The sequence below is a fragment of the Vulpes lagopus genome, chromosome 11, assembly GCF_018345385.1.
Source record: "Vulpes lagopus strain Blue_001 chromosome 11, ASM1834538v1, whole genome shotgun sequence".
Classification (NCBI taxonomy): Eukaryota; Metazoa; Chordata; class Mammalia; order Carnivora; family Canidae; genus Vulpes; species Vulpes lagopus.
In genome coordinates this window covers 58153866-58181524 of record NC_054834.1, presented here as the reverse complement: position 1 = coordinate 58181524, position 27659 = coordinate 58153866, and the positions used below count along the sequence as shown (strand labels likewise).

At 47.6% G+C, this 27659-nt stretch overlaps 2 protein-coding genes across 2 annotated transcripts; both read right to left on the bottom strand.

Annotated features, from left to right (window-relative positions):
* Nucleotides 1-5222: 5222 nt before the first annotated feature.
* On the bottom strand, nt 5223-26329 carry CD59 (CD59 molecule (CD59 blood group)). The gene is made up of 4 exons (XM_041723537.1): nt 26268-26329; nt 16570-16654; nt 13108-13209; nt 5223-6681 (listed from the first exon to the last, which is right to left on the bottom strand). The coding sequence occupies exons 2-4, from the start codon at nt 16634-16636 to the stop codon at nt 6479-6481; spliced, it is 372 nt and encodes a 123-aa protein (XP_041579471.1). The 5' UTR covers nt 16637-16654; nt 26268-26329; the 3' UTR covers nt 5223-6478.
* On the bottom strand, nt 18380-27435 carry LOC121471555 (oleosin-B6-like). The gene is made up of 4 exons (XM_041722355.1): nt 27296-27435; nt 26431-26590; nt 25905-26267; nt 18380-18631 (listed from the first exon to the last, which is right to left on the bottom strand). The coding sequence occupies exons 1-4, from the start codon at nt 27433-27435 to the stop codon at nt 18593-18595; spliced, it is 702 nt and encodes a 233-aa protein (XP_041578289.1). The 3' UTR covers nt 18380-18592.
* Between the last annotated feature and the right edge of the window lie 224 nt (nt 27436-27659).

The window sequence follows — 27659 nt, the reverse complement described above, 5'->3', positions numbered from 1 at the left end:
AAAACCCTCCAAATTAGCTCGGCCAACAAGTGTCTGGGAAAGTCCGGTTGGTGATGAGAAGACAGCAGGCATCCATTTGAAACAAACATTCCCTCCTGGGCCCGAAAGCTCTTGAACACCTGCCTCGCTACCCCAAATCCTCATTAGGTGCCCGCCTGTTGGGGCTTGAGGGATTCAATCTCAAACACCGACCCCCCTGCCTGCACCTGGAAGCACCTGGACAGACACTCAGAGGTCCCTCTTGGCTGCTGCAGCTCTGCCGGGGGCCACGTGGGCTTGCCCGTGGCGCACCTTCCAACCAGGCCCACGCCCAGGCGGCATGAGGCCCAGCGGGCAGCCCACGGGCCTGGTCCACAGGGAGCGGGCCTTTGCTGCTACAGACAAGGGCAGGCCTGGTCCTTTCTCCAAACTCATCTGTCAGGGCGGTTGCTCTCTCTTACTCTCAGGAGAAGGAGGGCAGGACTGTCACCCTTAAACACATGACACAGTGGGGTGGGGGTCCCCCCAACACTCTGACTTCCACTGTCTCACGGGGGCTGTCACATGGCAGTCGGGGTTGGGATTTGCCCCGCCCAAGCCCCCTCCAGCCAGGAGCTGCTAGGCCTACGTGGGTTACTGTGTGCCTGGTTCCCTCACCGTAGCCTGCTGGAGACAAGGAAGCTTCTGGATCTGCTTCCCTGGGAGTCCCACTGGGGGCTCCTTTATGGAGTAAATGTTTGTGTCCTCCAAAATGTCTATGCTGATACCCTAACCAAGAGGAAGGTGGGGGTCTGTGGGAGGTGATTAGGGCATGAGGATGGAGCCCCCATGAATGGGATTAGTGCCCTTAGAAGAGGGACCCCAGAGATCTCCTTTGCCCCATCCTCCATGTGAGGACACAGGAAGACGGATGTCTGTGAACCGGGAAGTGAGTTTTCATGACACCAAACATGCTAGAGACTTGATCTTGCACTTTCCAGCCTCCAGGCCTGGGAGAAAGAAACGCTTGTTGTTCAGGGCACCCAGTCTATGGTATTTGGTTATGGTAGCCTCAATGGTTTTTTGAACCCAAGACTCTGTGACATGGGGAAAATTGAGTCAGCTCTCTGAACTTCCATTTTCTGGTCCATAAAATGAAGACAATATTTAGGTCACAGGGTTGGGGGTGCATTTGATGAAAATACACATAAGCAGTACCTGGGACACACAGAGGGTGCTGTAAAGTGTGGCTGTGATGGTTAGGCAGTTACAGATGGATTCCTTAGTTCACCATTAAACCCTGGGGAGCTGATGAGGAAATTGGAGGGGGGAAGGGAGGATGTCACTTCTAGAAAACCAAAACCTGCTCCAGATGATCCAGCAAGCCCTATGCCCGGGAGGCTACTTCCTGGCTGTCCTACTGAGGACCGTGACAGCAAGCTCATGAGGAGAGCCTACACTACGTGCCACACACTTATCTCAACTCCACTGATCTTCCTAACGACCCACGCAGTAGGTGTGATTATCCCAATTTCCCAGATGAGGAACTGAGGCATGTAAGGTTAGGAGCCTCGCCTGCGGGCCTGTGGCTGGTTAGCATCAGAGCTGGCATTCCACATTTAGGGGATAGGCCCCACTGTTGCCTCCTCCAGCCTCCCCAACAGCCCCCCCAGCTCTCAGAGCAGGCCCACAGCTGGGCATCTGGCCCCCTGTCCTCTTCCTGGCAGAGGCCTGGCTCTTCTTGGAAGATGTCCGTGCCACAATTCAAGGGCCCAGCTATTCTGGGAACAGCCTCCCCTTTATTACTCATCTGAATTAACCATTGTGTTGGTCTGGACCTGGGGGGCCCAGGCATTCCCACTTGCCTTCACAACGCCTGCTATTTATAAAGTTTCTAGAAAATACAGTTCAGCCCTTATTCTTTTGCCCTGGGTAGATGTGCCCCTCAGTACTTGCAGAGTAAGCAAATGGTTTAATAAACTGGAGCCTGAGGGGCAATTTAGTGGAATGGAGCACGCAGGGGCTCGGAAGGGCAACCAGCGTCAACTGGCTGTGCAACCTTGGGTGAGGGAATTGTAGCTAACGCTTATTGACCACCTACTATTATGCCATCCTGACAGCAACACCGATGGCGTAGGTCTGCCAGAAATTTTCTGTGCAAAAAAATAAAAAATTAAAATTAAAATTAAAATAAAAAAAATTTCTGTGCAAAACCAACAGAAGCTGACACTGAGAATTTACACAGGGAGCTATGAGACAGCTCATGGATTTGGAAGCTTCAGAATTAGGTTTAGGAAGAGCAAAAAGCTCAATCTCAGGAGCTGGGTAGCAGGGAGGAATCAATAGCCTGTTCAGTTTGGCCACTTGGGGCAGGAGGGTAGCTAGCTCTTGGCTGGCTTTTCTCAATGACTCATTCCTTATCCTTTTACCCTGGCCGCCTTCCCCTACAGAGGTTGGAAAAATTCAATTCTAGCTTTGCCAGTCCCCCTTTCCGGTAGGCATGGCCACGAGACACAGTGCCAGCCAGAAGGTATGACCAAAAGATGGCTGGGAGATTTCTGGGAAACATTGTACTTTCCTGATAAGAGTGTTGGAAACAACTGAAGCTTTCCCTTCCTCTCCTCTTCCAGCCGTGACCTTGGATGCAATGCTGGAACCTCTGTAGTCACTTTGTGATCAGGAGGGAAAGACCATCGCAAATATGCCAGCCCAGTCATCGTTGAGCAGCTAAACGAATGCCAGCAGCTGCTGACCTGCAGATCGTTTATGCAAGAAAATCAGACTCTGTCTGGTTAAGCCACTAGAAGTCAGGTTGTCTGTTACTTGCTTCCTGAGAAGTTCACACACCTTCAAACAAAAACATTTTTTTCAGTCCCTGCAGAACTGCACTCGAGACTTAAATTCCAGGAGAGGACGTGCCCAACTTTTGGCTGGAGGAGGGTAGGCTACTTTTATTAAGTTTCACCAAAACTGCATTCATTCATTCATTCATTTATTCATTCATTCATTCATTTTTATTTTTATTTTTTCAAAACTGCATTTAAAGGATAGAAGGAATTTCCCAAAATGTGAGTGCGCTCCTGTTAGCAGAAGGTGGGGGAGTAGAGGCTGTGAGGCTGAAAGTCACACATCCATTAGGATAGGTACCATGGTTACAGCCGGTGATGACAGAGGCTCAGGGGGGTGATGCAGTCTGCTCAAAGCCTCTCAGCTGGTCAGGCCCAGAAGCATGGGAAAGGAACCTTTACGACCAGGCTGCAAACATGTTGCATTTAAGTAAAGGACTGTTGTAACGGGATTTTAAAAGTGTCAGAGCTCCGGGGCACCTGGGTGGCTCAGAGGTTGAGCATCTGCTTTTGGCTCAGATTGTGATCCCAGGGTCCTGGAATCGAGTCCCGCATTGGCCTCCCCGCAGGGAGCCTGCTTCTCCCTCTGCCTGTGTCTCTGCCTCTCTCTGTGCCTCTCATGAGTAAATAAAAATTTTAAAAAAAGTGTCAAAAGCTCTATTATTCACTTCATGTACACATTATTTCCATCCCAAACTTTAGTGTTCTTTTAACTGCTTCCCATGGCTCAGGGAGGAGGGTGGTTTAGTCAGCAATGGTCAGTTAACCCTTTTCACTAGTAGATGTGTCTTGGTTAGGGATATTTGGTTGCAAAGAACAGAAATTTTCTCAAACTGATTCAAGTACCCAAAAAGGACAGAGGGAGTCATGGTGTGGAAGGACCTGACTGAACCCATGGGTAGAGATGGACAGGGAACTGTAATCTGTAAATACTCTGATGGGTTTGGGTATAGACAAGAATTACTCTTCATGGTTACTGAGAAAACCAAGTGAACTTGTACATATATAGCGCTTGGAATAGTGTCAGGCACGCGGTTAAGTGCTCAAGTTGTGATCACTACACTCCAGGATTGAACATTTAGTGCCAGTCCCATTTGTCTACACCCAGTTCCTATTAAGCCCACTTCCTACCTGCCAGACACTTCACAAACGTGACACTGCAAGCCTCACAATTCTTTGAGGTAGGTGCAGGAAGCCAGAGTTCAGAGAGTGTCAGAAAACGGATCCAGAGACATAGCCAGTTCGTGGGAGAGACGGGCTCAGAACCCAGGGCCTCCAACCACAAAAACCGTGTGCTCAACAGCTACTATCCTGAAACAAAATAATTACGAGAGGCAGTGGGCCTTGGAAACAGACTGTGGCTAACAGTGTTTTGGAATTATGTGTTTCCAGAAAGGCCTAACTGGGTTCTATAAGCTCACTCTGTTAGGTAACCTAACTATTAAGTGAAAAACGACTGTACTTAGTATTTTGGTTTCTAGGAAGAGGCAGGAATCAATTGCTTCAAAGCACAAAAGCACAGGACCCTCCTCCCAGGCTTTTTCCCAAAGTCAAGTTGGTGTGCATCCAGACCTCATCCCCCAAGAGAGAAGATCCGATGGGGTTTTTATCACCATCCAATATTAAACCCAATATGAAAGTTCCTATAAAGCCATACAAAGGCTATTTATTGGCTCTTCACTCACCTGGCCTTTGCAGTATTGCCTTTGGGTCAAGACACCCAATGCTCAAGGCATGAGTCATAGTAACTTTCTGCGGAAAGAAACCTCAAAGCTTCAGGCCATCGATTAGGACGATTAGGATGCTTGCCGATTTCCAGTCCCAGGAGCCCTCTCCACATCTCCCCACTTAGCAGCACTCAGTTCCCTCTTTAGAGAATTACCCCTTTCTTAATGCACCCTGGCCCCAATGTGGGCACATGACTCAAGACAACACTCAAGACAGTCGTACCCTGCAATCTGAATCTTGAGAAAGCCTTCTGCCCTTTTGAATTCCCAAAAGTTCCCCTAGATTCATTTTCTGCCTAAGTGAGTCAAAATTGGTTCTGTTTCCAACGGCCTACATGAAAAGAGCTTCTTGGCTCAGCAAGCGGCTGTGGGCATGGTTGGTACTTCCTTGGTCGGAAAAAGTCCTACTGAGCAAAGATTTACATATTATTACATTATTTACATATTATGGTATTATGGTATTATGTCTTGGACAAGAGAATTAAAGACGGCGTGAGGAAAAACACTGGGCCAGTGGGGAACCCAGAGCGCCAAGGCAATGCTAGGTTTGGATGAGGAAGTCCCTATTTGTCTCTGTTTAAGCAATGGCACCAACAGGAGGGCTGGCCCTGGCCACACTCTCTTTTGCCAGTTGCTACACTGGGCACACTGTACTTGTTGCTTTCCTTCCAGGCCAATAACCACACTCACGCACTTGCTGACATTTTATTTTCGGAAAGGCATCATTCATTCCAGTTTGTCACACAGATTACATGATCAAAGGGTTGAAAAAAATGTTAATCCTGAAATGCTGCCCTCATCTGCGGAAGTCAAGCTCTGCCGTTAAATAAAGATTGTAAGAATACACGTGTCCTTAAGTCTACTGGATCTTGAGAATCACTCAGCAACACCCACAAGACAAAGGCAAAACTCTGCCCTCCTGAAAAGGTGTGTCACTTTTTAGGAAACCGGGAGAGGTTTCAAATGCCTTGACATTTGTGATAGGCCGGATGTTGGCAGGTAAAACACCCCTGTTGCTGTTCATGAGGACATGTGGAGATGCCAAACCGCAACCCCAGAGGCTCCTCCCTCTGTGTTCACACAGTATAAGTACATATATGAGGAGACTGGCTACCAGGATTATTTAAAATAAGCACACTTAATCCTGCAAGTCATTTTTACCAAAGAACGTCCCAATGTTCAGTCTTTAACTGTGTGACAAAGCCAAGATATCCCGCCAACCTAATGAAAAAGTTGGGGGGACAGTTTTAACACATCATTAACATATGCCATTAAGTTCTTCTAGTGAAGACAGCAAGGCCCATTCACAATTGAGGGACAGAGGAGAACTCAGATTTTAGCCACTGCTACCCCTCAGAAGACAGACCTGGCTGGGGTTTCCACACTCCTCTCCTTCCCTGCCAGACCCTGCTAGTTGAGAATACAAAGATCATTCCGATTGCTTTGCATTGAGAATCTCACTGCCCCTGACCGACAGCCCCTCTGTGGAGAGATCTGTTGTGCCTGCTGGGCGGCCACAAAGGGAGAGGATGAAAGCATTCCCTGTGAGAGGCTGTTGAAAAGAATCCCCTGCCTCAGCGCCACCCAAAAGCACTGATCATAGTCTAAGGAATCGGAAGGGAAGTAACGAGTAACTGGGGCATGCAGAGAATCTAATGTACTCGAGCCGTCACTGCAAAGCTGGTCTTGCAAAAAGCAGAGGGAGGAGCATGTAACCTAGCTCAAATCACACATGCTACACTCTTAAATTTTTTCCCTCCAATGGGTCTTTGCTGCAGACAGGATTGGTCTTCAAAATCTCTCAGTCTCTCTCTTAATCAAGTTGCTCAAGCTAGTTTGTCTTTCCCAACAGGATCCAGGTGAAAAGTAGCCTTTAGAATGCAGCAGCAAAGGAAATAAGGAATATACAGAAACGGAAAGTTTAGGAGAAGGCCTCCTGGTGTTGATTTAGAGATACAGGGTCCAGGCTACCGCCAGCAATGGGGTCACCAGCAGAGCCATCTTCCTGGAGGCACTCGTGCCCGCACTTCCATTACACAGGTCCTTCTGGCAGCAATAGTACTCTAGCTTCTTAATTTGGAAAGAGTTTGAAATGTACCGGTAATTGCAATCTTCCTGCCTCCAACACTGGTAGTAATATCTTAGGGGATCTGTGAACAGAAACACACAGAAAGGTAAGTTAGCAAGTGCAGAATGACCTGTCCCAGCCTGTGAGCTCTCAATTCTACTTCTTAGAACTCAGCTACTTATGGAAGTAGAGACACCTGGGCAAGAACATGTATCCTGGTTGGGCTGTAAAAGGGAACGATTAAGCAAATGATGATGATACAACTCGAGAGAGGACTTTTCCATAAAACCAAAGTGTCAGCCCAGAGAGTGGTGCGTGGTGCAATAGCCAATCCTCCTGATGTTTTAGAGGTTTGCTGACATTTTTAACAACCCAACAATCCTACTTCTAGAATTTACTCTATGAAGTTACTTGTGGAAAAGGTTAAGATAGATGCTCAAGAATGGTCACTGTATCACCATCTGTAATAGCAAGAAAACTAAAAGACAAAAATCAGTCCATTACTAAAAAAAAATGTGAAGAAATTAGGGTAGAGTTCCATACAACAGAATTCCAGGTAGATAAGGATGGGCACAGGCCTGCATGTATTGAACTGGAGTCTGAGTTTTAAAAAAATGTAGAAGAATGGATAAATTGGACTCCAACAAAATTAAAGACTTTGTGCATCAACGGGCACTATAGAATATAAAAAGACAACCCAGAAAAAGGGAGAAAATGTTATCTGATGAGTCTAGTGTCCAGAATATATAAAACATCCTTACAACACAATAAATATACAAACAACTCAAAACATGTGCAAAGGATGCGTGTATTTCCTCAAAAAAAAAAAAAAAGACACACGAAGGGCCAATCAGCACATAAAAAGAGGTTCAATATCATTAGTCATTAGGAAAATACAAATCAAAACCACACTGAGCTTCCGTCACACCCAGTAGGATGGCTATAACCAAGAAACTGGAAAGAACAAGTGATAACAAGGATGTGGAGAAACTGGAAGCCTCATAAACCATCGGTGGGAAGGTAAAATGGTGCTGATGCTCTGGAAAAGTCTGGCAATTAATCAAAAAGTTAAAAATCTGTAAAAGACTTACAAATACCATATGAGCCAGTAATTCCACTGCTGGATATTTACCCAAAGAAAATGAAAACACTTATTCGACAAGATATATATGCACCCTATTCATAGCAGCATTATTAATAATAACCAAGATATGGAAGCAGCCCGAGTGTCCATTGATAGAAGAATGAACAAAGAAGATGTGGTGTGTTTACACACACACACACACACACACGCGCACACACACACACACACACATACATGCAGTAGAATGTTACATGGATGGACCTAGAGGGTACTATGCTTAGTGAAATAAGGCTGAGAAAGGCAAATACTGTATGATTCCACTCATAAGTGGGATCTAGAAAAGAAACAAATGAATAAGCAAATAAAAAGCAGAATCAGACCTATAAGTACAGAGGATAAACCGATGGTTGCCAGAAGGGGTGAAGGGGAGAGGGAGATGCAGGCCGTCAGTTATGAAATGAGTAAGTCAGAGGAATAAAAGGCATAGTATAGGGAATGCAGTCAACATTACTAACAGCAGTATGGTGGGAACATGTGTGAACACAATACCATGTACACACCTGCCAAATCACTAAGTTATACACCTGAAACTACTGTAATATTGCCTGCCAACTACACTAAAAAAAAAAAGTGACCTAGCAATTCCACTTCTAGATATATTTCTTCCTCTTATTTCTAGCTCTATCTCTATACCCAGAAGAATTGAGAACTACATCAAACATGTACAACAAAAGGTTGTACATGAATGTTCACAGCAGCAGCATCCAAAACAGCCACAAAGTGGAAACCTAGATGTCCCTTAACTGGTGAATGGAGGGGCAGCCTGGGTGGCTCAGTGATTTAGCACCACTTTTGGCCCAGGGTGAGATCCTGGAGACCTGGGATCGAGCCCCACACATCGGGCTCCTTTGCATGGAGCCTGCTTCTCCCCCTGCCTGTGTCTCTGTGTCTCTACCTCTCTCTCTCTCTGTGTCTCTCACGAATAAATAAATAAAATCTTAAAAAAAAAAAACTGGTGAATGGATAAACAGAATGTGGTCTCTCCATACAATGGAGTGTTATTCAACCACAAAAAGGAATGGAAGTACTCAGATATGCCAGGACATGGGTCAGCCTTAAAAGTCATTCTGCTCGGTGGAAGAAGCCAGTCACAGAGGCCACGCACGCTGTATGATTCAGTTCATAGTCAATATCCAGAAGAGGCGAATCCATGGAGACTGCAAGTAGATTAGTCACTGCCCGGGTATGTGGAGGGGAGGAGTGAGGAGTAACTACTGATGGCTATGGGGGTCTCTTACGAGGATAAAAATACTCTGGAGTTATGATAGTGGCACAGCCTTGTGCATATACTAAAAGCCACTATATTGTACATTTTAAAGTGTAAATTTTCTGGTATGTGAATTTTATCTCAATAGAATAGAGGCACAACAGTATGCTGAATGGGAGCGTGTGTGTAAAGAAGTGTATGTACAGGGGATAAATGCATTGATTTTCTCTGGAAAAATTCCCAAAGGCATTTAACCGTGTTACCTTCACAGAAGACTATCCTTCATTTATACATTTCTGTATGGATTGAGACTATTTTTTTAAGTCATTGGATGGATTTACTTTTTTATTTTTTTTTGGATCTACTTTAAAAATATTTTAAACTTCATTTAAAAGTCATTTGACTACTCAGGAATACAGGAAGTTTCCAAAACAACATGCTATTACGGTCCTAATTTTGCACACAAAGAGAAAAATCAAGGCCCCAAATACCTACGCCAAGTATCTTATTACGGTTTTTTAATATTTCAGGAAAATTATGTTAAGGGAAAAGCAATGTGCTGATTGAGAGGAATTATGGTGGATTTTCCTCTCCAAAAATAACTATGTGCCAAGACTGTGTGCTAGAGACATATCGACAGAGAAGGTAGGGTCCTGGCCCTGGCATCACTTCCTTATCTTCTCTGCTGGAAGGAAAAAAAAAAAAAACCCAACAACAAACCAACCATACCAATGCCCATTTCCTTATTAGAGGGCTTGTTGTAACTAACTTATCTTCATTTACAGCTGGGAACAAAGCTACATTTATAACTGCAGATATAACCATCTCATCCTCCCCCTTGAGGGGATGAAATGTTGGGGATGCACTTTAATGAAGTTTGGTCAAGTGGCAGAGGCCACACAGTGTTCTTAGTGGGTCTACTTTCTTGGATCATAGGTATTCAAGTGGATGTTTCTAATACTGAACTAGAGGAGGCTGTTGAATAGGACAAGTTACTGCAGCAATCCTAATCAGGAATTGGAACTGGAAAAACACTAAAGTTACTGGAATTTTAACCTCACAGCCTCACAGCCTGGGGAGAGCAGATAGTAATTTATTAATAATTGCTACCAATTAGTCATTTACTCTGTGTCCTGCAGGGAGTCAAGCACTCTCCTTCAATTATCCTATTTGCATAACAATCTATGATGGTGAGCTTCTCACCAAGCCACTAACAGAATCACCCAAATAAAGTGGATTATCAGAGTCACTGGAATGTTAGCGTTTCTCTCTCTGCTTGGCGCATCATCCCTGATCTCTTTGAAGGTTTACTTTGAGTCTAACTTCACGAAGCACCAGCCCCTGATTGTCCTTGGCATTCCTAAGTGTGCCCCTTATTCAGAAGGTCATTATGGCAATGATCGCATGGTACTGCCACCAGAGGCTTATGCCAGGGTCTAAGTACATGGCTTCTAGTTCTGGGACTCTGAATTAACACCCAACACCTGCCTCTCTTCTAGACTCCATCTGTACAGCACCCACATACCCATTTTCTCCTCTACCTGCCCCACAGACCCTAGGAGATAAATATTCCTATTTTACATCTGCTGGCGGTGGGAGGAATGTGGCTAGAAGAGTTGAATGATTTTTCCAATGGATTACTTGACCTTTGACTCCCGTTTATGACAGTGTGCCTTGCCTCTCCCAGGAGATGACGATCTGAGCTGGAAGGGGATTTAGGTGCTCTGGTAGTGTCTGTCCTGCTGTAAGGTCAGAATTTCTCTATTTCAAGAACAGCCGTAATCACATGTCAAGCTGGAGTTGTGGGACTTAAGTTCATAAGAAAAATATTTTAGGATTCAAATGATCCTTTAAAAAATAGATTTTATTCTTTAGAGGAGTTTTGAGATTCACAGCGAAATTGAGCAGAAAGTTGAGAGTCCTCATTTGGACCCGGCCCCCCAATCCCTACCCTGAGGAATCTGTTATTAGCCTCTCCTCCCCCACCACAGTGGTACATTCATTACAATTGTTGAACCGACATGGATTCACTATCACCATCAAAGACTATGATTTACATTGGGTTCGCTCTGGGTGTTATATGGGGTTTGACAAATGCAGGACATATACCCACCAATATTGTACCACATAGTTTTATTGCTCTAAAACCCTGTGCTCCACCTTTTTATCCCTCCCTCCCTCCTGCTAACCCCCTGCCAACCACTGACCTCTTTAATGGTCTCCTTAGTGTTGCCTCTTCCAAAATGTTCTATGATTGGAATGACACATTATGTAGCCTTTTCAGGTTGGCTTGTTTCACTTAGTAATATGTGTTTAAATTTCCTTCATGTCTTTTCATGGCTTGAGAGTTCATTTCTTTTTAGTCCCTTGTCTAGATACACTGCAATGTACAGTTTATTCATCCACTTACTGACAGACATCTTGGTTGCTTCCAAATTTTGGCAACTATGAATAAGGCTGGCACAAACATCTGTGTGCAGGTTTTTGTGTGGACATATGTTTTCAATCCCTTTGGGTAACTATTCAGTGACTGCTGAATCATATGGTGGGAGTATTTTTAGCTTATTAAGAAATGGCCAAGGGGCAGCCCAGGTGTTTCAACGGTTTAGTACCACCTTCAGCCCAGGTCATGATCCTGGGGTCCTGGGATCAAGTCCCATGTCGGGCTCCCTGCATGGAGCCTGCTTCTCCCTCTGCCTGTGTCTCTGCCTCTCTCTCTCTCTGTGTCTCTCATGAATAAATACAATCTAAAAAAAAAAAAAAAGAAAAGAAAAGAAACAGCCAAGCCATACCATTTTGCATTCCCATGAGCAATGAATAAGAGCTCGTATTGGTCCACATTCTTGTCAGCATTTGGTGTTGCCAGCATTTTGGATTTTGGCCATTCTTTTTTTTTTTTTTTTTTTTTTTTTTTTTTGGCCATTCTTTAAAGGTGTGTCTTGTTATTTACATGAACTACTTTTAAAAGCTGAACAATTCATTTTAGGATGAGTAAGTTTTGGGTATCTAATCTATAGCGTGGGGAGGATAGTTACTAATACTGTGTATGATATACTTGAAATTTGTTAAGGAAGTAAATCTTAGTGATCTCATCCCACACAAAAAGGGCAACTTCGTGATGGGTTGTATGTCTTAATTAGGCCACTGTGGCAATCATTTTCCAATGTATGTAAGTATCAAATCACACCATACATCTCAAGTATACCCAATTTTTATCTGTCAATTATACTTCAATAAAGTTGGAACATTTTTGTAATACGAGTTTAACAATCAGATAAGAAACAATGGGATTCTGGAAGAAAGATTTTGGCTCTACTCTACTCCCCTTTCTTCTTCACCTTTACCGTCTAACACACACATTTCATTAAAAAAAAAAAAAAAAACACAGGCAGAAAGAACTTACTGAAGGCAGAAAAGACATTGGAGTTCAGAGCTCCTAACTGCTAATCTAATTCTTACTCTACACAGAATATCGCCTTTATCCTCTCATTTGCAAATTATATTTTTTGTAGTGGGGGGGGGGGTGTCCCTGAGACACAGATGATCAAGGTTAACTTGATGTATGCGCTCACACGTAACTAGACTTCAGATATTTGTAGAATGAATGTCTATGTTCTCTGCAGAGACCTTATTGTGCTTTCTACATCAACAAAGAATGCCTGTGGGCCTCCACATGCAGGCAGAGGATCTATCTATCCCCCCTACAGTCAGTCAAAGACCTCGCACGTAGGGCTTGTAATTTTATCCACATTCCAGGAATTTACATCAAAATTATCAGATAGTCCAGCCTGACAGGATAATTCTGATGTGTCCCTACTTAATGAGGGATTTCTCCTTTCTTGGGGAGATTAATCTTCTCTTCTTTTCTATCAGGTTTTCCTGAACCTGTGGGTCTCCTGCGTCTTTTAGGATTTTACCTGACATGTTCAGCATTTCTTGATGATGCCACTGGAAAGACTTTGTGATAGAAGGTAGAATAATAAAATAACCTTGAAGGGTGTTTTTTTTTTTTTAAGGGTGTTTTTATTTTTATTTCTTAGATGGTAGCTATTACTTGTTGAATATATGTCTAATGAGAATGAGCATAGCACACATTTTTTTCTCAGGCCCTCATTGTCCCATTACATGGAACAGACAGGGAAGGGGCAGGCTCTTACCAGCTTTGATGAAAAGACACGCATCAAGATTAATCCCACAACTGATGGTACGATTGCAGGTATACTCTGATTCAGGACAGCTGTAGCATGTCAGGCTATGACCTAGAATCAGGAAGAAAGCCTGTCAGTACTTGTAAGACCACCATTGACTTGCCCTCCTGGTGGCAGAAGGGAGCCCACCATCTCCACTGGTATGGGGCAGAGGTCGGCAGTGGACCTGTAGCAGACACATTTTTCCAACCTCAAACTACAGTTCCAGCAGCATATTTTGGACCCTGATACAAGTGCAAAAGAATTTCCATATTTCAAAATCCACATAATCGTAAAATTGAGAAGTTTCCTCTTACCTTCAACTAGAAATGATTAAAAAAGAAGTGATTAATCTGCAATGTAATGACATATTAAAAGGAAACTATCAAAAAATAAAAAGAAAATTTAAAAAAGGAAACTATCAAGAGAAAAAACTACCAGAATTCTGGAAATGCCTTCCAGATCACAAATATGCTATTTGATCACATTTTCGTAGACTGATAATCGGTTATTTGGCAGTACCTATCTGTGTGAAAAGACATTTTCAGAGATGAAATATGTAAAATCTCATAGAAGACTGTCATGGTTAAACCCAGACCAAGTTTTAGAACCCAAGAGCTGACTTGTAGTTCTAAGACCAATGCCTACATGCATCACTCACGGAAAGAGAATCTTCCAGAAAGCCAGAAGAAAATGGCGCTGACCTGAGCACCACAGGAGTCAATTAAACATATTATAATATAATCCTCCACCTAGCTAAGGACTCTAGGAGGAGGAAATCCTCCACCTAGCTGAGGACTCTTCTGATTTGTGAAGATTTTCAGATTAACCTTCAAAATGTCAGTCCAAAAAACACTCTCCCACCCACTTTGTTTGCAGATGACAGACAGACGTCTGGAGTGAAGTGACTCACCAAGGACACCCCAAGCAGCAGAGCCGCAGCCAGCCCCCATACCCAAGGGCTAGGTTCCCTAAGCCCACTCTCCTCCTCCCTCCCAATGTTATTGATGGTCATGCTTGTATGAGAGGGGAGCCACAATGAGAAGGGACAAAGATGTGATTTTTCTGTAGTCCCCTTCCTGTTCCTGATGTGTTCACATGCCTCAGAAGGGAGAACCTAAGAGTTAAAAGAGTGTTCTAGCCTGGATACTTGTGAGGGCCATCTGAAAGGTTGTTCATGGGACTGAATCTTCTCCGGGCTACAACCAGAGCTCATCTGGCTTCTTTTTTAAAAAAAATATTTTATTTATTTATTCATGAGAGAGACAGAGAGAGAGAGAGAGGCAGAGACACTGGCAGAGGGAGAAGCAGGCTCCATGCAGGGAGTCCGATGTGGGACTCGATCCTGCGACTCCAGGATCATGCCCTGAGTGTGAAGGCACGTGCTCAACTGCTGAGCCATCCGGGCTTCCTGCATCTGGCTTCTTGACACATGTTTAAATGGAGGAACCAAAGCTCACACTTGGAACATCTGTGGGGCAGAAATACTGATAGCTAACAGCTTCATTCACCATGCAGCATATCCTGTGCGCCTACATGCTAAGCTCTTGATCTTTGCAGAAGTGCCACGAGAGGTAGGTCAGAGATCTCCAGCTCCATTTCTGAAGAGAAAACTAGGACTACAATGTTAACCAACTTGCCTAAAGTCACACGGTGCAGAGTGAGAGCTGGGACTCAGGCCCAGACCATCAGTTCTGAAACCTGAGCCTGGTTTAACCATGATGTTCTTCTAACTGTCCAGAGCACAAAAGAGAAGGAAAGAACACAGACTGGGGGGATTCGACTCTGGGCTAATGAAGGTGCGAGTGTGGGGCAGAGGAAGGCTCCCTGCATGTTCCTCAGGGCCTAGGCAGCCGCCAAGGAAGCCTCTCCAGTGTGTGTGCGCGGGCTCCATACCCTGCGTCTCTGTGGAAGGGCCTGAGAGCAGCGGGGACCTGTCACAGAACAGCTGACGGCCCCAAGCCCAAGTTTGCTCCAGAAATAGCTGTGGCATATCTGGGCTATTCCGATCACAGGAAATACACCGGACACAAGGACAGAGATGATCCCACAGTGTTGTCACAGGGGGGAGCCACATCACCACCGACCCCTGGCTGGAATTAACAGGGTGGGGAGGGAGGGTCATGACTGCTCTTTTTTCTCAGAAAGGGAGAACGCATCCAAACGTGTCCTTGAGCTAGTTCCTTCTCTGCTTTGGTTCCCTCAACTGTAAAACGGGAATAACAACAATGATCCCTCGTGGGGTAGCTGGAAGGGTTAAGGGAGACACAGGGCTTGCCACGGTCTCTAGGACACAGAAAGAACTCAATATATGGGAGCTGCTAAAGCTAATAATATATATGAGACATGCTCTGACACGGAAGAAATCTCTTCACTGTTCTTTGCATTGCTGCTTCCCTTTTTGCCTTTTCTCCACTTAAAAAAAATCCTGAAAAGCTGGCAGTACTAACAGGACACAGGCAGAAAATAACGTTTGATCCTTATCATGAAGCAAAGCAAGTAACACAGGTGGTTTTTTTTTTTGAGTTTATTTATTTATTTGAGAGAGAGAAAGCAAGACAGAGCAAGCGGGGCAGGGGGAGAGGAGAGACAGAGGGAGAGGGAAAAGCAGATGCCCTGCTGTGTGTGGAGCCCGATGCAAGGCTTGATCCCGTGACCCTGAGATGGTGGTCTGAGATCATGACCTGAGCCGAAATCGAGTTGAATGTCTAACCGACTGAGCCACTGAGGCGCCCCAGGAACAGAGGTGTTTTTGTGGTTACAGAATTAAGACTCAGGAATACACAAAGACTTCCAGGAGCTGCGGAAGGGTGGCTGGGGAGGAAGTTAAAGAGCAGACACTCTGGTGCCAGTCCACGTGGGTTCAAATTCTGTATGATATTTTACAAATTATTTCCTCTTTGGACCTTAGTCTAGTCATTTATAAAATGATGGCAAAAACAGCACCTACTCCACAGGGTTGACGTGAGGATTCAGGAAGCGATGCGGATAAAATGCTAAGAATAGCAGTTTGTGTGTGAATGCCGTGAGCTAGCCGCTGCTGCTCCTCCTATGATCTTCACCATCATCACTGTCACACAGATGCCCCCTGTGTCACAGCACTCTAAAGATGGTCCCCACTAGGGTCCCCAACAGCCTGTGAGAGAGGGGAAACTCCAGCTGCTACGTGGACCTCCTGCCCTGCTCCCCCCAAACAGCTGCTCTGTCGCCCAGGATGGGCTGTAACTCAGGAAGGTGCTCCAAGGAGAGCAAGGCTGTAATGTGGAAGGAGCGGTCACACGGCCCAGGACCCCTAACACTGGAAGGCAAAAGAAGCAAAGCCAGGCCCCAGGCCAGTGGCATCAGCTCACTCCCCTGAGGCCTAAGAAAAAAGGAAGCTTACGATGGAAGTGACCGAGATGGTCCGGATCCATGTCCCCTCGGGCCACTCACCTGAATGGCAGAGGGCAGCCAGGATGAGCAGAAGCACCGGCAAGATGAATCCTCCTTTGCTTCCCATTGTGATTGTCCACAGAATCTGGAAGGAAGGGACACAGGGTTGTCATGCACCAAGCAAAGGACTGGTTATGTCAGAAGCCAACAGCTGGAAGGCCTGGAGCTTTCAGGTAACATGGGGAAGGAGTCAGCAGACCAAGAAAAAACCAAGGTGCTCTCCTGGCCCCCACACCTCAGGTTACTGAAGAAATGCTCCCCGTAGGCAGCTGCAGGGAGTCAACGCACACCAGGCTGGGTGTCAGCAGTACCTGCGCTCCGCCCCAGCTCTCACCTGGCCACAGGGGTTGGCTCTGAATAAGCCTCAGTCCCTCTAAGCCGCAGTGGTGGCACTATCTTCCCTATAAGGCGAGTTCCTTGCCCCAAACTGCTGGCTGAGCAGGGGCAGGGGGGGGGGGGGGCAGCAGGGGCCGCCTCTCCAGGCCATGTCACTAAGTGTGTCAGACCAAAGGGGTGACCCTGGAAGGCACCAGCATCCTTTCTGCAGCAGAGCAGGAAGCAAGGGTTTAGTGTGCACAGAAGCTCTGGCTCCCCACCTGTGCAATGGAGCCACCACCTTGTCCACCTCTTCCCCTCAGGGGAAGTAGAGAGGGTGCGCACCAAGGTAGCTTTGATGACTAGTCCCATCACATTAATGCCCGGAGCCTCAGGGGAGGAAAGGGGAGGGCTGAAATGCCTCAGATCCTCCTCTCACCTGATAAGAAAGCCACAACACGGAGGAGTTTCTGGCTGTCTATGTCTGAACCATGAGTTGCAGACCTAAGAAGTCTCCCAATCCCGCCCCTACTTCCCTGGCCCCATCCTGAAACAGGAGATGGAGCACCTCTAAACCATGGTGCTCCATGCTCTCCTCTTCTCAGCCCCACATGCCAGGACTTCCGCCTGGCAGACAGACGGGACTCTGGGTGGGTGAGCCCCACCGTCCTCTAAGTTAGGAATGTCATTCCTATACCTCTGGAGGTCATCTGCTGCTCAGAAATTGGCTGAAAAAGGTCAGGGAGGAGTTGAGAAGCAAAAAGAATAGGCTCTGGCACCGAGTAAGTCATGCCCAAGTGAAAGAGACAGGTTGCTTTCTGATGTGTGGGGGGAGCCAGGAAGAAAATCAAACAAGGCCTGGCCTTTTTTTTTTTTTTTTTTTTAAGATTTGTTTATTTATGAGAGACCCAGAGGGAAACAGAGACACAGACAGAGGGAGAAGCAGGCTCCCCACGGGAAACCTGATGCGGGACTCGATCCCGGGACCCCGGGATCATGACCTGAGCCAGAGGCAGACGCTCAACCACTGAGCCACCCAGGCGCCCCAGGCCTGGCCTTTCTTTACGAGTAACTTTCACTTCCCTCTGGGGTCACCCTGGCCATGCTGACCCTCCAGGGGGTTGCTGGCCACAGTGAGGAAGTGAGATGTGTGACCAAGGGCAGTGGTTAAGAGGTCAGACGCCGGAGTGGCAGAGGCCTGGACATAAGGGCTGGCCCTGTCACTGCCACCAAGGCTCCATTACACCTCATCTGTAATAGGGGCAGGTGTATGGTGCTTCCCAACACTGTAAGGATTCAGCGAGATAAAACAAGTTGAACAAATACGTGCTTACGACACAGCCAAGCATAGTAAGTGGAGGATGTTACCAAGCCCGACCACACACAGAGCTCTTGTCCTAACTCAGACAGGCATGTCTACTACACTTCTGTTCCAAGTTATCTGAGGATCCGTGGATCTTCCTTCCTGGCCCCTGACTCTGAGAGGTAGAGGGCCCTGAGGTCTCTGTACCCTGATCCTTGAGGAAGAGCCTCAGCCCCTCCTGTTGGCACCCAGACCCCTGTAATGCCCTCCGCCTGGAGCCAGATGAGTGACAAGAAAGAGCCCTCACCTACTCTCCCCTTGGGGTGAGCAACCCAGGCCTCAGCACCCTGCCAGTTTTCCTCCTGGCTTCTCCAGCTCTGCAATTTCCAGGGAGACAGAATGGGCTCAAGTCAGACAGGGCTCAGGTCTGTAAAGAACAGCTGCCTGCGAGTAGACAAGGCGAGGAAGGTTTTAATCTGAGGTCCCCCACAGGGGACAGGAGCTCTGAGATAAGACTGGCTGCGACATCAAGAGTCCCCAATGGATGGGGCAGGAGGGAGCATCTGAACAGTCCTTCACATAAATGACAGCATCACGACAAACAGGGTGCCACACATAGAAGGGTTCCAGGGGTTCCGGGACGAAGTGCCTTAGAAAGTACCTGTCCACCAAGAAAGGCTCATGTCTTAACAAAAGCAGAGAAGCAGCAATGACCCGGGGAAGGGACAGGCTCTCTGGTCTGGTCTAGGGCGCTCCAACAGGCCGTGGACACTTCTGGCTCTGCCCCGTCCGTGCTGGTGAGTTAACTCAGTCCTGGGCTTCGTTCTTCATTCGGCCAATTATGGGGATAATTACACATACGCGTGGTGCAATGCCTGGCGCTCAAGAAGGCTCCCAAAAAGCCATAGCCACTATAGTACAACTGACATCACAAGGTGATCGGAAGGAAGAAACTGGGTAGGGAGGTGGTTTGGGGGGTTGGGGGGCAGGGGTCGGGAGGGTGGACAGAAGGGAGCTTTAGGTGAGGAAGCCAGACAAACACCCTGGAATGGATGAGCCAGGGACATCTCGGGCCCCAAACATAAAGCAGCCCCCAACTTTTTGGGCTGGAGGGGGAGTGTCGAGTCGGTTCCAACACCCCACATGGCTGGCTGGTGGTTACAGCAGGTGGGTGCTTCCATGCCATGGCTGCAGGAGGGCAAAGATCACAGGGAGGAAGTGGCCAGTGTGCGGATGACAAGGTTGAGTGGTTCAAATTGAAATAAGACTAGGGGGCAGCCCCGGTGGCTCAGTGGTTTAGCACTGCCTTCAGCCCAGGGGTGATCCTGGAGACCCCGGATCGAGTCCCACGACGGGCTCCTTGCATGGGGCCTGCTTCTCCCTCTGCCTGTGTCTCTGCCTCTCTCCGTGTCTCTCATAAATAAATAAACAAAATCTTAAAAAAAAAAAAAAAAAAAGAAGAAAGAAAGAAGAAGACTAGGTCTTCACGAACCACTACTAAGAATATAAATTTCCAAGGGCAAAATGTTATTACGGAGTGGGGGGCAAGGGAGGATAGAAGACACCTCATGTTCCAAAGCTATTTTATCAATGCCCTCCCCCCCAAATGCTGACAGTAGCTAATGCTAAGCAGGATTATTTATGATTTCTTACTTCTCTTCCTGACTCTTTACTTTTTACCATACTTTCTTCAGCTATTGTATAATGGACCAGGTTTTACTTTCATAATTAGAAATACTGGGAAAATCTACACGTAACAAATGTTTCCCTTTTGGTAGGCATATGTCACCTATCTTTTGGCAAATTTTTCTCTGAATGAAAACACAAATCGAACCTCATGATTTCAAACTCTTCCGTCTAAAACATCCTCCAGTTTAGACTTCAGAATGATGCCCCTAATCAAGCATACATTGGATAGGACATGAAGCAGAAATGCTGCCATGACTTTTCCAGTCCACCCAAACCAAACATTTCCATGCAAGCTGCACCCAGAGGGCCTCAACACTCTCTTTTCTAAATACGCTAACTCATTTAAACAGTAAACAGTGAATTTAATTATTGGAAACAGACCAAAGTCCTGCTGAATGAGGTCCACAGAAGAAAGACAAGTGAGCCTACTGGAAAACACCATTTTGGAGTTGCAAAACACACTTGAAGCCAGCCTTAGAAAGTTCAGATGGGTATTCCCGGGAGGTTCTGACCTTAACTCTGAAGTGGATTCCTTCAGGGGTGCTCCAAAGAGGCTTTTCATTGCAGCATGAAGTAAACACTCAGGGACACAGAAGCATTGTTTAAAACAGTAAAAATCTGGCAACATAGGTGGCTAGACGTAAATTAGCATATAATTCCATGGTGCAGAAGTGTACCTCATGAGGTGTGCTAGATAGGAAAGGCTGGTCACAATGTTTTAAGTAAAAAGCCAGTCTAAAAATAGCTAAAATCTCATAACTTTTTCCTAAAAGTACAATGGAATACCATATTAACTTTTTTGAACATTTCTGGAACTCGTGGCAAACAGGATCGTAGAATTATGGTAGCTTATTCATGCTTAAATATATTCTCTTAACAATAAACATTTTTATAGAAAGAGCTCTCAACATGAGAGCAGGATATTTTAATGTACTTACGAACCATTTCACTTGTAGCTTCTTTTTCTTTCTTTTAAAGATTTTTTTATTCATGAGAGACACAGGCAGAAGGAGAAGCAGGCTCCCCCACAGGGAGCCTGACGCAGGACTCAATCCCAGGACCCCGGGGATCACGACCTGAGCCAAAGGCAGATGTTCAACCACCCAGGCGTCCCTTTTTATCTTTCTATTACCAAACCTGATTAGGTAATAAAACATAAAGGTGGTATAAACCACCTTTCAAAATCGGCTTCTTTGAGGTAAAAAAAGTGTTTCGGGTACATACACCCTCCTATGTCTGTCTGATAGCAATGATTTTAGTTATACTCTGTTTTTGTAAGATAGGAGGCTTGGGCAATTTTCTAGCAGTCCTGAGAGATCTAATATACTAATCCCCCGTTGCTGCCAACTTCTACAAATTTAAAACAGTGAATGCCTTTACTTCCATTCCTCTCTTGTGAAGGGGTAATAATGATCTTATACAATGATAAAATATAATAAGACTCAAGGGGTTTATAGCCCCATATGGATGAAAACATAGCGGGTAAAGGAACAACGAAGCAGATAAATGCACAGCAACCTGTGCATTCACCTATTCATTTGCGTCCACCCAAGACATATGAGGATGCTAAAACATGGCAAGCCAATTTACAAAACACAGGCATTCCCCATCAAGTTCTTGAAAATGTTTTGGGTAGCAAATTTATGGATAGTGTGAGCCAGTATTCCATTTCCCATCCCCCATATTCCATTATTTTAAAAGGAAAACAAAGACCATCCATCCAAAAAACCCAACCAGCCCTTCCAAGTATCTATCTAAACAATCCACAGGAATTTAAACACGAAGCATTTAACACCAACTGTTTGATGCCATAACTGAAGCAGACAAAAGGAATTCCCTGGTGGGTCTCTTTCCTACCGTGAAGTAGGTTCAGTCTCAACACCTACACCCCATTCATCCCACAACAGTCATGCAGGAGCCTGCCGTGAGCAGCTGTTGTGCCAGGCGCTGCGTTACAATTAACTGTGGAACCAGGCAAAGCCCTTGCTCTTCCAATCTAGTGGAGGTGGATGCCAGCTAGTGCGAAAGACAAGGAAGAAAATGAAATAAAGGAACAGCACTGGTTCTGAAACTCGAGTGGCACAAGAATCATCTGGAGGGTGGTTAAGCACAGATGCGGAGCCCCATCCCTAGGAGTTCTGAGTCTCCGGTGTTTCTAATCAGGCACATACTGGGAAGCACTGGGTTAGTGACTGACCTGGGACAAGGGTGACATTACTTTAGATAGGGTTGGAAGAGTGTCTAACAATGCTAAGAGAGAAGCTGTCAGTTCTGATTAAAGTAGGATAAATAATGCCTCTCTCCCCCAGAGAGGTCCGTGTCCTAATTCGGGGCACCTGTGAATACCGGCACCCTTAGACGGTGACTTTGTAAATAAGATTAAGGCTGCAGATGGTTCTGGATTATCCAGAATCACGTGGGTGATTACAATAAAAAGGATGAGGAAGGCAGTAGGGTCTGTTGGATGTGAAAGTAGAAGCAAGAGGGGCACCTGGCTGGCTCAGTTGGTGGTGCGTGCAACTCTTAGGGTTGTAAGTTCAAGCCCCAAGTTGGGCGTAAAGATTAAAGATAAAATCTTGGAGCACCTGGGTGGCTCAGTGGTTGACCGTCTGCCCTCAGCTTAGGTTGTCATCCTGGGGCCCTGGGATCAAGTCCTACATCGGGCTCCCTGCAGGGACCCTGCTTCTCCCTCTGCCTCTGCCTCTCTCTGTCTCTCTCATGAATAAATAAAATCTTTAAAAAATAATAAAAATAAATAAAATAAAATCTTGGGGTGCCTGGGTGGCTCAGTTGGTTAGACGTCTGGCTCTTAATTTCGGTTCAGGTCATGATCTAAGGGTTGTGCGATCAAGCCCCACACTGGGCTCATTCTGGACAAGAGGCCTGCTTAAGATTCTCTCTCCTACTGCTCATGCACTCTCTATCTCTACATACAAAACAAAAACAAAAACAACCTTAAAAAAAAAAAAGAAGAAGAGGCAAGAGATTCAGGGAGGAGGATGAAGCTCTCCTACTACTGCTGATTTTGCAGACGGATGAAGTGAGGCCACAGCCGAGGACTATATAGGTGGCCTTTGGAATAGTCCTCAACTGACATGCGGCCAGGAAATGATACCTCAGTCCTCCAACCACAAGGATTGTATTGTGCCAATAACCTGAATGATCAAGGAATGGATTCTCCCAGAAAGCCTCCAGAAAGGAACGCAGCCCCGGTGAGGCCTGTGACAGACTTCTGACAAACAGAACCATAAGATTAATAAACCTGTGTGAAGCTGCCAAATTTGTGGCAATTTGTCTTCAGAAGCAATAGAAAACTGGTTCATGGTTAGGGCAGCAGTTAGGCCCAGGTCTGAGCTCTTAACCACAGTTGAACTCTCTGGAGGAGCGACTCCCTGTGCTTTGAGCTGCTAAATAAATTAGTGGAGCTGAGGTGACTAGGTAAGAGACTTTTAAACTCAGCGCTGGTTCCAGGAGACTCAGAGACCCAACAGTTTAGTCACCGATCCTAGGAGCCTGAGAGGCAGATGGACTTTGAGGCTAGGAGAGTCCTTTAAAAATAGAACCCAGCTGTTCTCATTTTATGGGAAAATTGTGGAGGCTCAGGGAATGAAGTTACCTGTCCCAAGGCAACAAGCTGTTGCAGAGCCACACTGGGTGGATCCTGCTTCCATTCACCGGGGCCTGGTAACTCACAAGTGGCGAAACATTACTGTCAGAGCCCCGAAGCTTTGCCTCCCTGTCACCGTGGGCACACACAGTGCCTGCTGTGGCCATGCGTGCAGAGATGTCTACAGAGAAATCAGTCACTCAGGTCAGAGAAGTCATTACATCAGAGGGAAGAGACAAACAGAAGATCACCGTCATAATGGACAGCCCCTCCCGGCCACCTGGAGGTCCTGCTGCCAGAGACGATCACCCCAAAACTCTCCAAAGCACATGAATCTGCAGCTTCCCTTACAAGGACCTTCTCTGCCATGTGTTCCAGGGCCCCGAGAGCTAGGGAGCTTTCCAGAGAGGGCCTCAGGAGATATCTTCCTCCTTACCCCTGAGATTACACACGCACAGAAGCCGATGGTTCAGTGAAGATATCTCACAAAGATCTGGGGCGTAGATAAAAACACGTCTTCCCATTTGGAAAACCGCAAGTGACTCTGGGCGTGTTTTCCTTTGTGGCCACCTGGAGGACGTTCAAAGAGCTGGCCTCGAATTTTTAATTTGGCTTGTTTCAAGAGCTCATATCTGTGAAAGATGAATTCCATCACACACCTGCTCTCCTCACTCTAAAGTGGATTTTATGTGGGCTTTTATCTTCCAGACCACTCAGAATAATGGGCTGTCTTCCTTACACTGAGGTTTCCTGTTTCTGTTTTGAAAATCCAGAAGCACGCAGTTCCAGGCGTGGGCTGTCCTCTGTAGGCAACTCCCTACCTACCCTGAGGTTTTAAATTTCCTCCCAGAGTGAATAACCAGGGTCAGGAAATGTTGCCACCCCACTCCACCCCCTTAGTGAACATTCAGGGCTCTGCCTGCCTTCCTTAGAGATCTGGAAGTAAGATGCCCCCCTGTCCCCCTGCACTGTGGGGAACAGGGACCATCGCCCTGGGGTCACAAGGGTACCCGAAATACTAAGAGCCGCCATTTGTTGTTCTCCGCAGACAGGTGCCAAACTGATTTCCAGGAATTGTCTCCTTTGGTCCATATTATACCCTATGAAATACGGCCTCATATTTTACTGACTCAAAGGTGAGGTTAAATAGCTTGCTCAGGATTACCCACCCAGTCAAGATTCAAACCCCGGACCGAGTGGGATCCCAGGGTGGCTCAGCAGTTTGGCGCCTGCCTTTGGCCCAGGGTGTGATCCTGGAGTCCCGGGATCGAGTCCTGCATCGGGCTCCCTGCATGGAGCCTGCTTCTCCCTCTCCCTGTGTCTCTGCCTCTCTGTCTCTCTCTCATGAATAAATAAATAAAATCTTTAAAAACAAACAAAAAAAAAAACAACCCCGGCCGGATGCCCAGGCCCTGGCCTACTACGCTGTGCCACCCGAGCTTGGCAGGGAAGTGCGAATTCACCACCGCTCCTCACGCACACCCACTGCATGTGGATTCCAGAGCCACGGCCACGGCCACCAGCAGGCTAAGCGAGGCAAAGCAGGGCAAAGCGGGAGAAGTAAGAGGGGTTTCCCCGAGCACTGAACCCAAAGCCATCGCTGGGCTAACTCTACTAGTCTGGGGGCGCCTGGGGGGCTCAGTGGCTGTGCATCTGCCTTGGGCTCAGGGCGTGACCCCGGGGTCCTGGGATCCAGTCCCGCATCCGGCTCCCCGCAGGGACCCTGCCCGGGTCTCTGCCTCTCTGTGTCTCTCATGAATAACAAAATCGTTAAAAACACACACACACACACACACAGAAAAACCTCTACTATGAGGTCTCTCCTCCACTTCAAACACTGTTTATTGTCACAAGCTGACCTGCGGAGGCTCTGCCTCTAAAAGCCGTGACACTGACGGGGTGGCCTGTAGAGAAAGAAGGGGAAGCGCTGCAGCCGAGAGGGCTGGGGAGCCGGTCTCCTGGCGCCCCCCACCCCGACCTCTCGGGGAAGTCACCCGATTTCTGGAGCAATCGGCGGGTCACACGGCCGTGACAGCGAGGAGGGGAAACACCGTCGGCAGGGCCAAGCCCAGGAGGCCTCCCGGCCGGCGCCTTCCCACGCGCGGCGCCTCCCGCGGGCGACGAGCACACGCGAGGCCCGAGGTTCGGAGGCCTCCGCCCGGGTGGGTCCCGGGGCCGCTCGGCACCTGCCAGGAGCCGCTTCCCGGCCCCCGAGCGCGTGTCGGCGACGGGCGGAAACGGAACAGGTGACCTGGCACCTGCCCGGGGCCCGGGGGGCTGCGTCTCCCTAACACGGCAGGAGCCGCCGGGACACCCGTCCCCGCACCCCCGCCCCCGCCCACGTCACATCAGGCTGGACTTCAGACGTCCACGTTTCGGCCCCGCCCTCCTCCCGATTCCACATCTGTACGCGGAGCCCACAGTGTCCGCGCCCGCGCGGGGACCGGCCCCCTCCTCCCGGCGCGCCGTCGCTGCCCGCGTCTCAGCTCCGGTTCCCAGCGAGGCGGGGGGTGTGCGGGGGGGGTACTCCGCGGGCGGGGAGGCTCGGCGCGCGGGACTTGGGGGTGTTTCGGGAAGAGCGCCCTCTTCCTGCCCTTCTCTTTCTGCTAAAGCAAGACAGACTTCTGCCGGGCTCTCGGGGCGCCCCCGGGGCGAGGATGCGGCGGGCCGCGGGCGGCAGCGAGGGGCCTGGGGAGGACGCCCCCACCCCGCCCTCCCCGGGGTCTCCGGCCGCCCGGGCCCCGCCGCCGGTGAGCGCGCGCGCGGGGCCTCCTCGGGCCTTACCTGCCCGCACCCGGGATCCCGCCGCAGACCCTGCGCAGCCTGCGCGCGCGGCCCCGCCCGTCTTTATAGCCTCGGTGGAGCGGGCTCCGCCCCCCCCGCCCCGCCCCCGCCGAGGCTCCGGCCACGCCCCCGCCCGCAGGCCACGCCCCCGCCGAGGTTCGACCGGGACCCGCTGGGCCGCCGCCTGGGAGTCCAAGGTCACCCCAGCCCTCGCGCGGTCTGCGGACCCTTGGCACTGCCCGCGCCTTCCCAGGACACCCGGCGACGCCCGGGGAGCCTCGGCTGCCACTCCTTGCCGGGGTGACTCAGGCTCCCCGCCCAGGCTTGGAAAAAGACCGAGACCACCAGGAATACATTGAGACCTTTTAAAATCCCCGAAACGGAAAATTTGTAAGTGTCCTCCTCCCATTTGCTACAGGAAACAAAAATATTACACTCTATGACTAATGATTTTCCCTTCGTTTAAAAAAAAAATAGTAAAATGTTTCAAAAAAAACTTTCTTGTGCCCATGCCAAGCTCCCACTTGGCCAGGCTATCAGGTTATCCAACCCTGCTGCAGCCTGAGTCTCCTTTTCTTCCAAGAGTGCACGAGATACAATTTAAGCAGGGAAATCATATGACAACCGATTATGACATGTGCCTTCTACCATGATGATCCCCTACTTAAATTCTACTTAAAACAGTGAATAAACGTATTTCCTTCTTTCCAAAACTCTTTCACATACACACGTATTTTCTCATACACATCCTATTAACTGTTCCCTCTTTGGGACTTCTGGACTCTGAGATGTCACCCTATCCTAATTTTGCTTCTAGTTTTTTTGACCGAAATTTCAGTCTTGAATCTTTTCCACTACCTCTTATAAATCTGAGGTTGTCAGGGTTGGACTGAGACCCTGCTGTGTGCTCCCTGGGAGAGGACCCTGAAGGTGCTTAGTTTTGCCTTGGGGATATGTATGTTTGCAGACAATTTGCAAATCTTTATTCTCCTTCCCTGACCACTCTTCCTTGATCTTCATATTCATACCCAACTGACAGCTGGAAACTGTGTCCTAAAGGCATCTTGAATTCAAAATGCATCCAAATCTCATCTCCAGTATCCAACTGCATTTCCTGCAAATTTTTCTTCATAAATGAAGCCAGAAACCTGGGAATCAAGGTCTCCATGCTGCCTGTGTTAATTCCTGTGTCACCGTCTCTACCTATCTGCCACATGACTGCTGGAGACCTGGTTGGTTTACCTCTCTGGCCTCATGTTTGACTTTACTTTCCATTTAATTTGTCCCCTTTCTCATCATCCTTCCTGGAATAGAGTATGACTGCAGCTGCCACCTTGCAACCATGAGGTATCCTTCATGATTAAAACTTTGTGCTAAGGATGGTAGAACAGA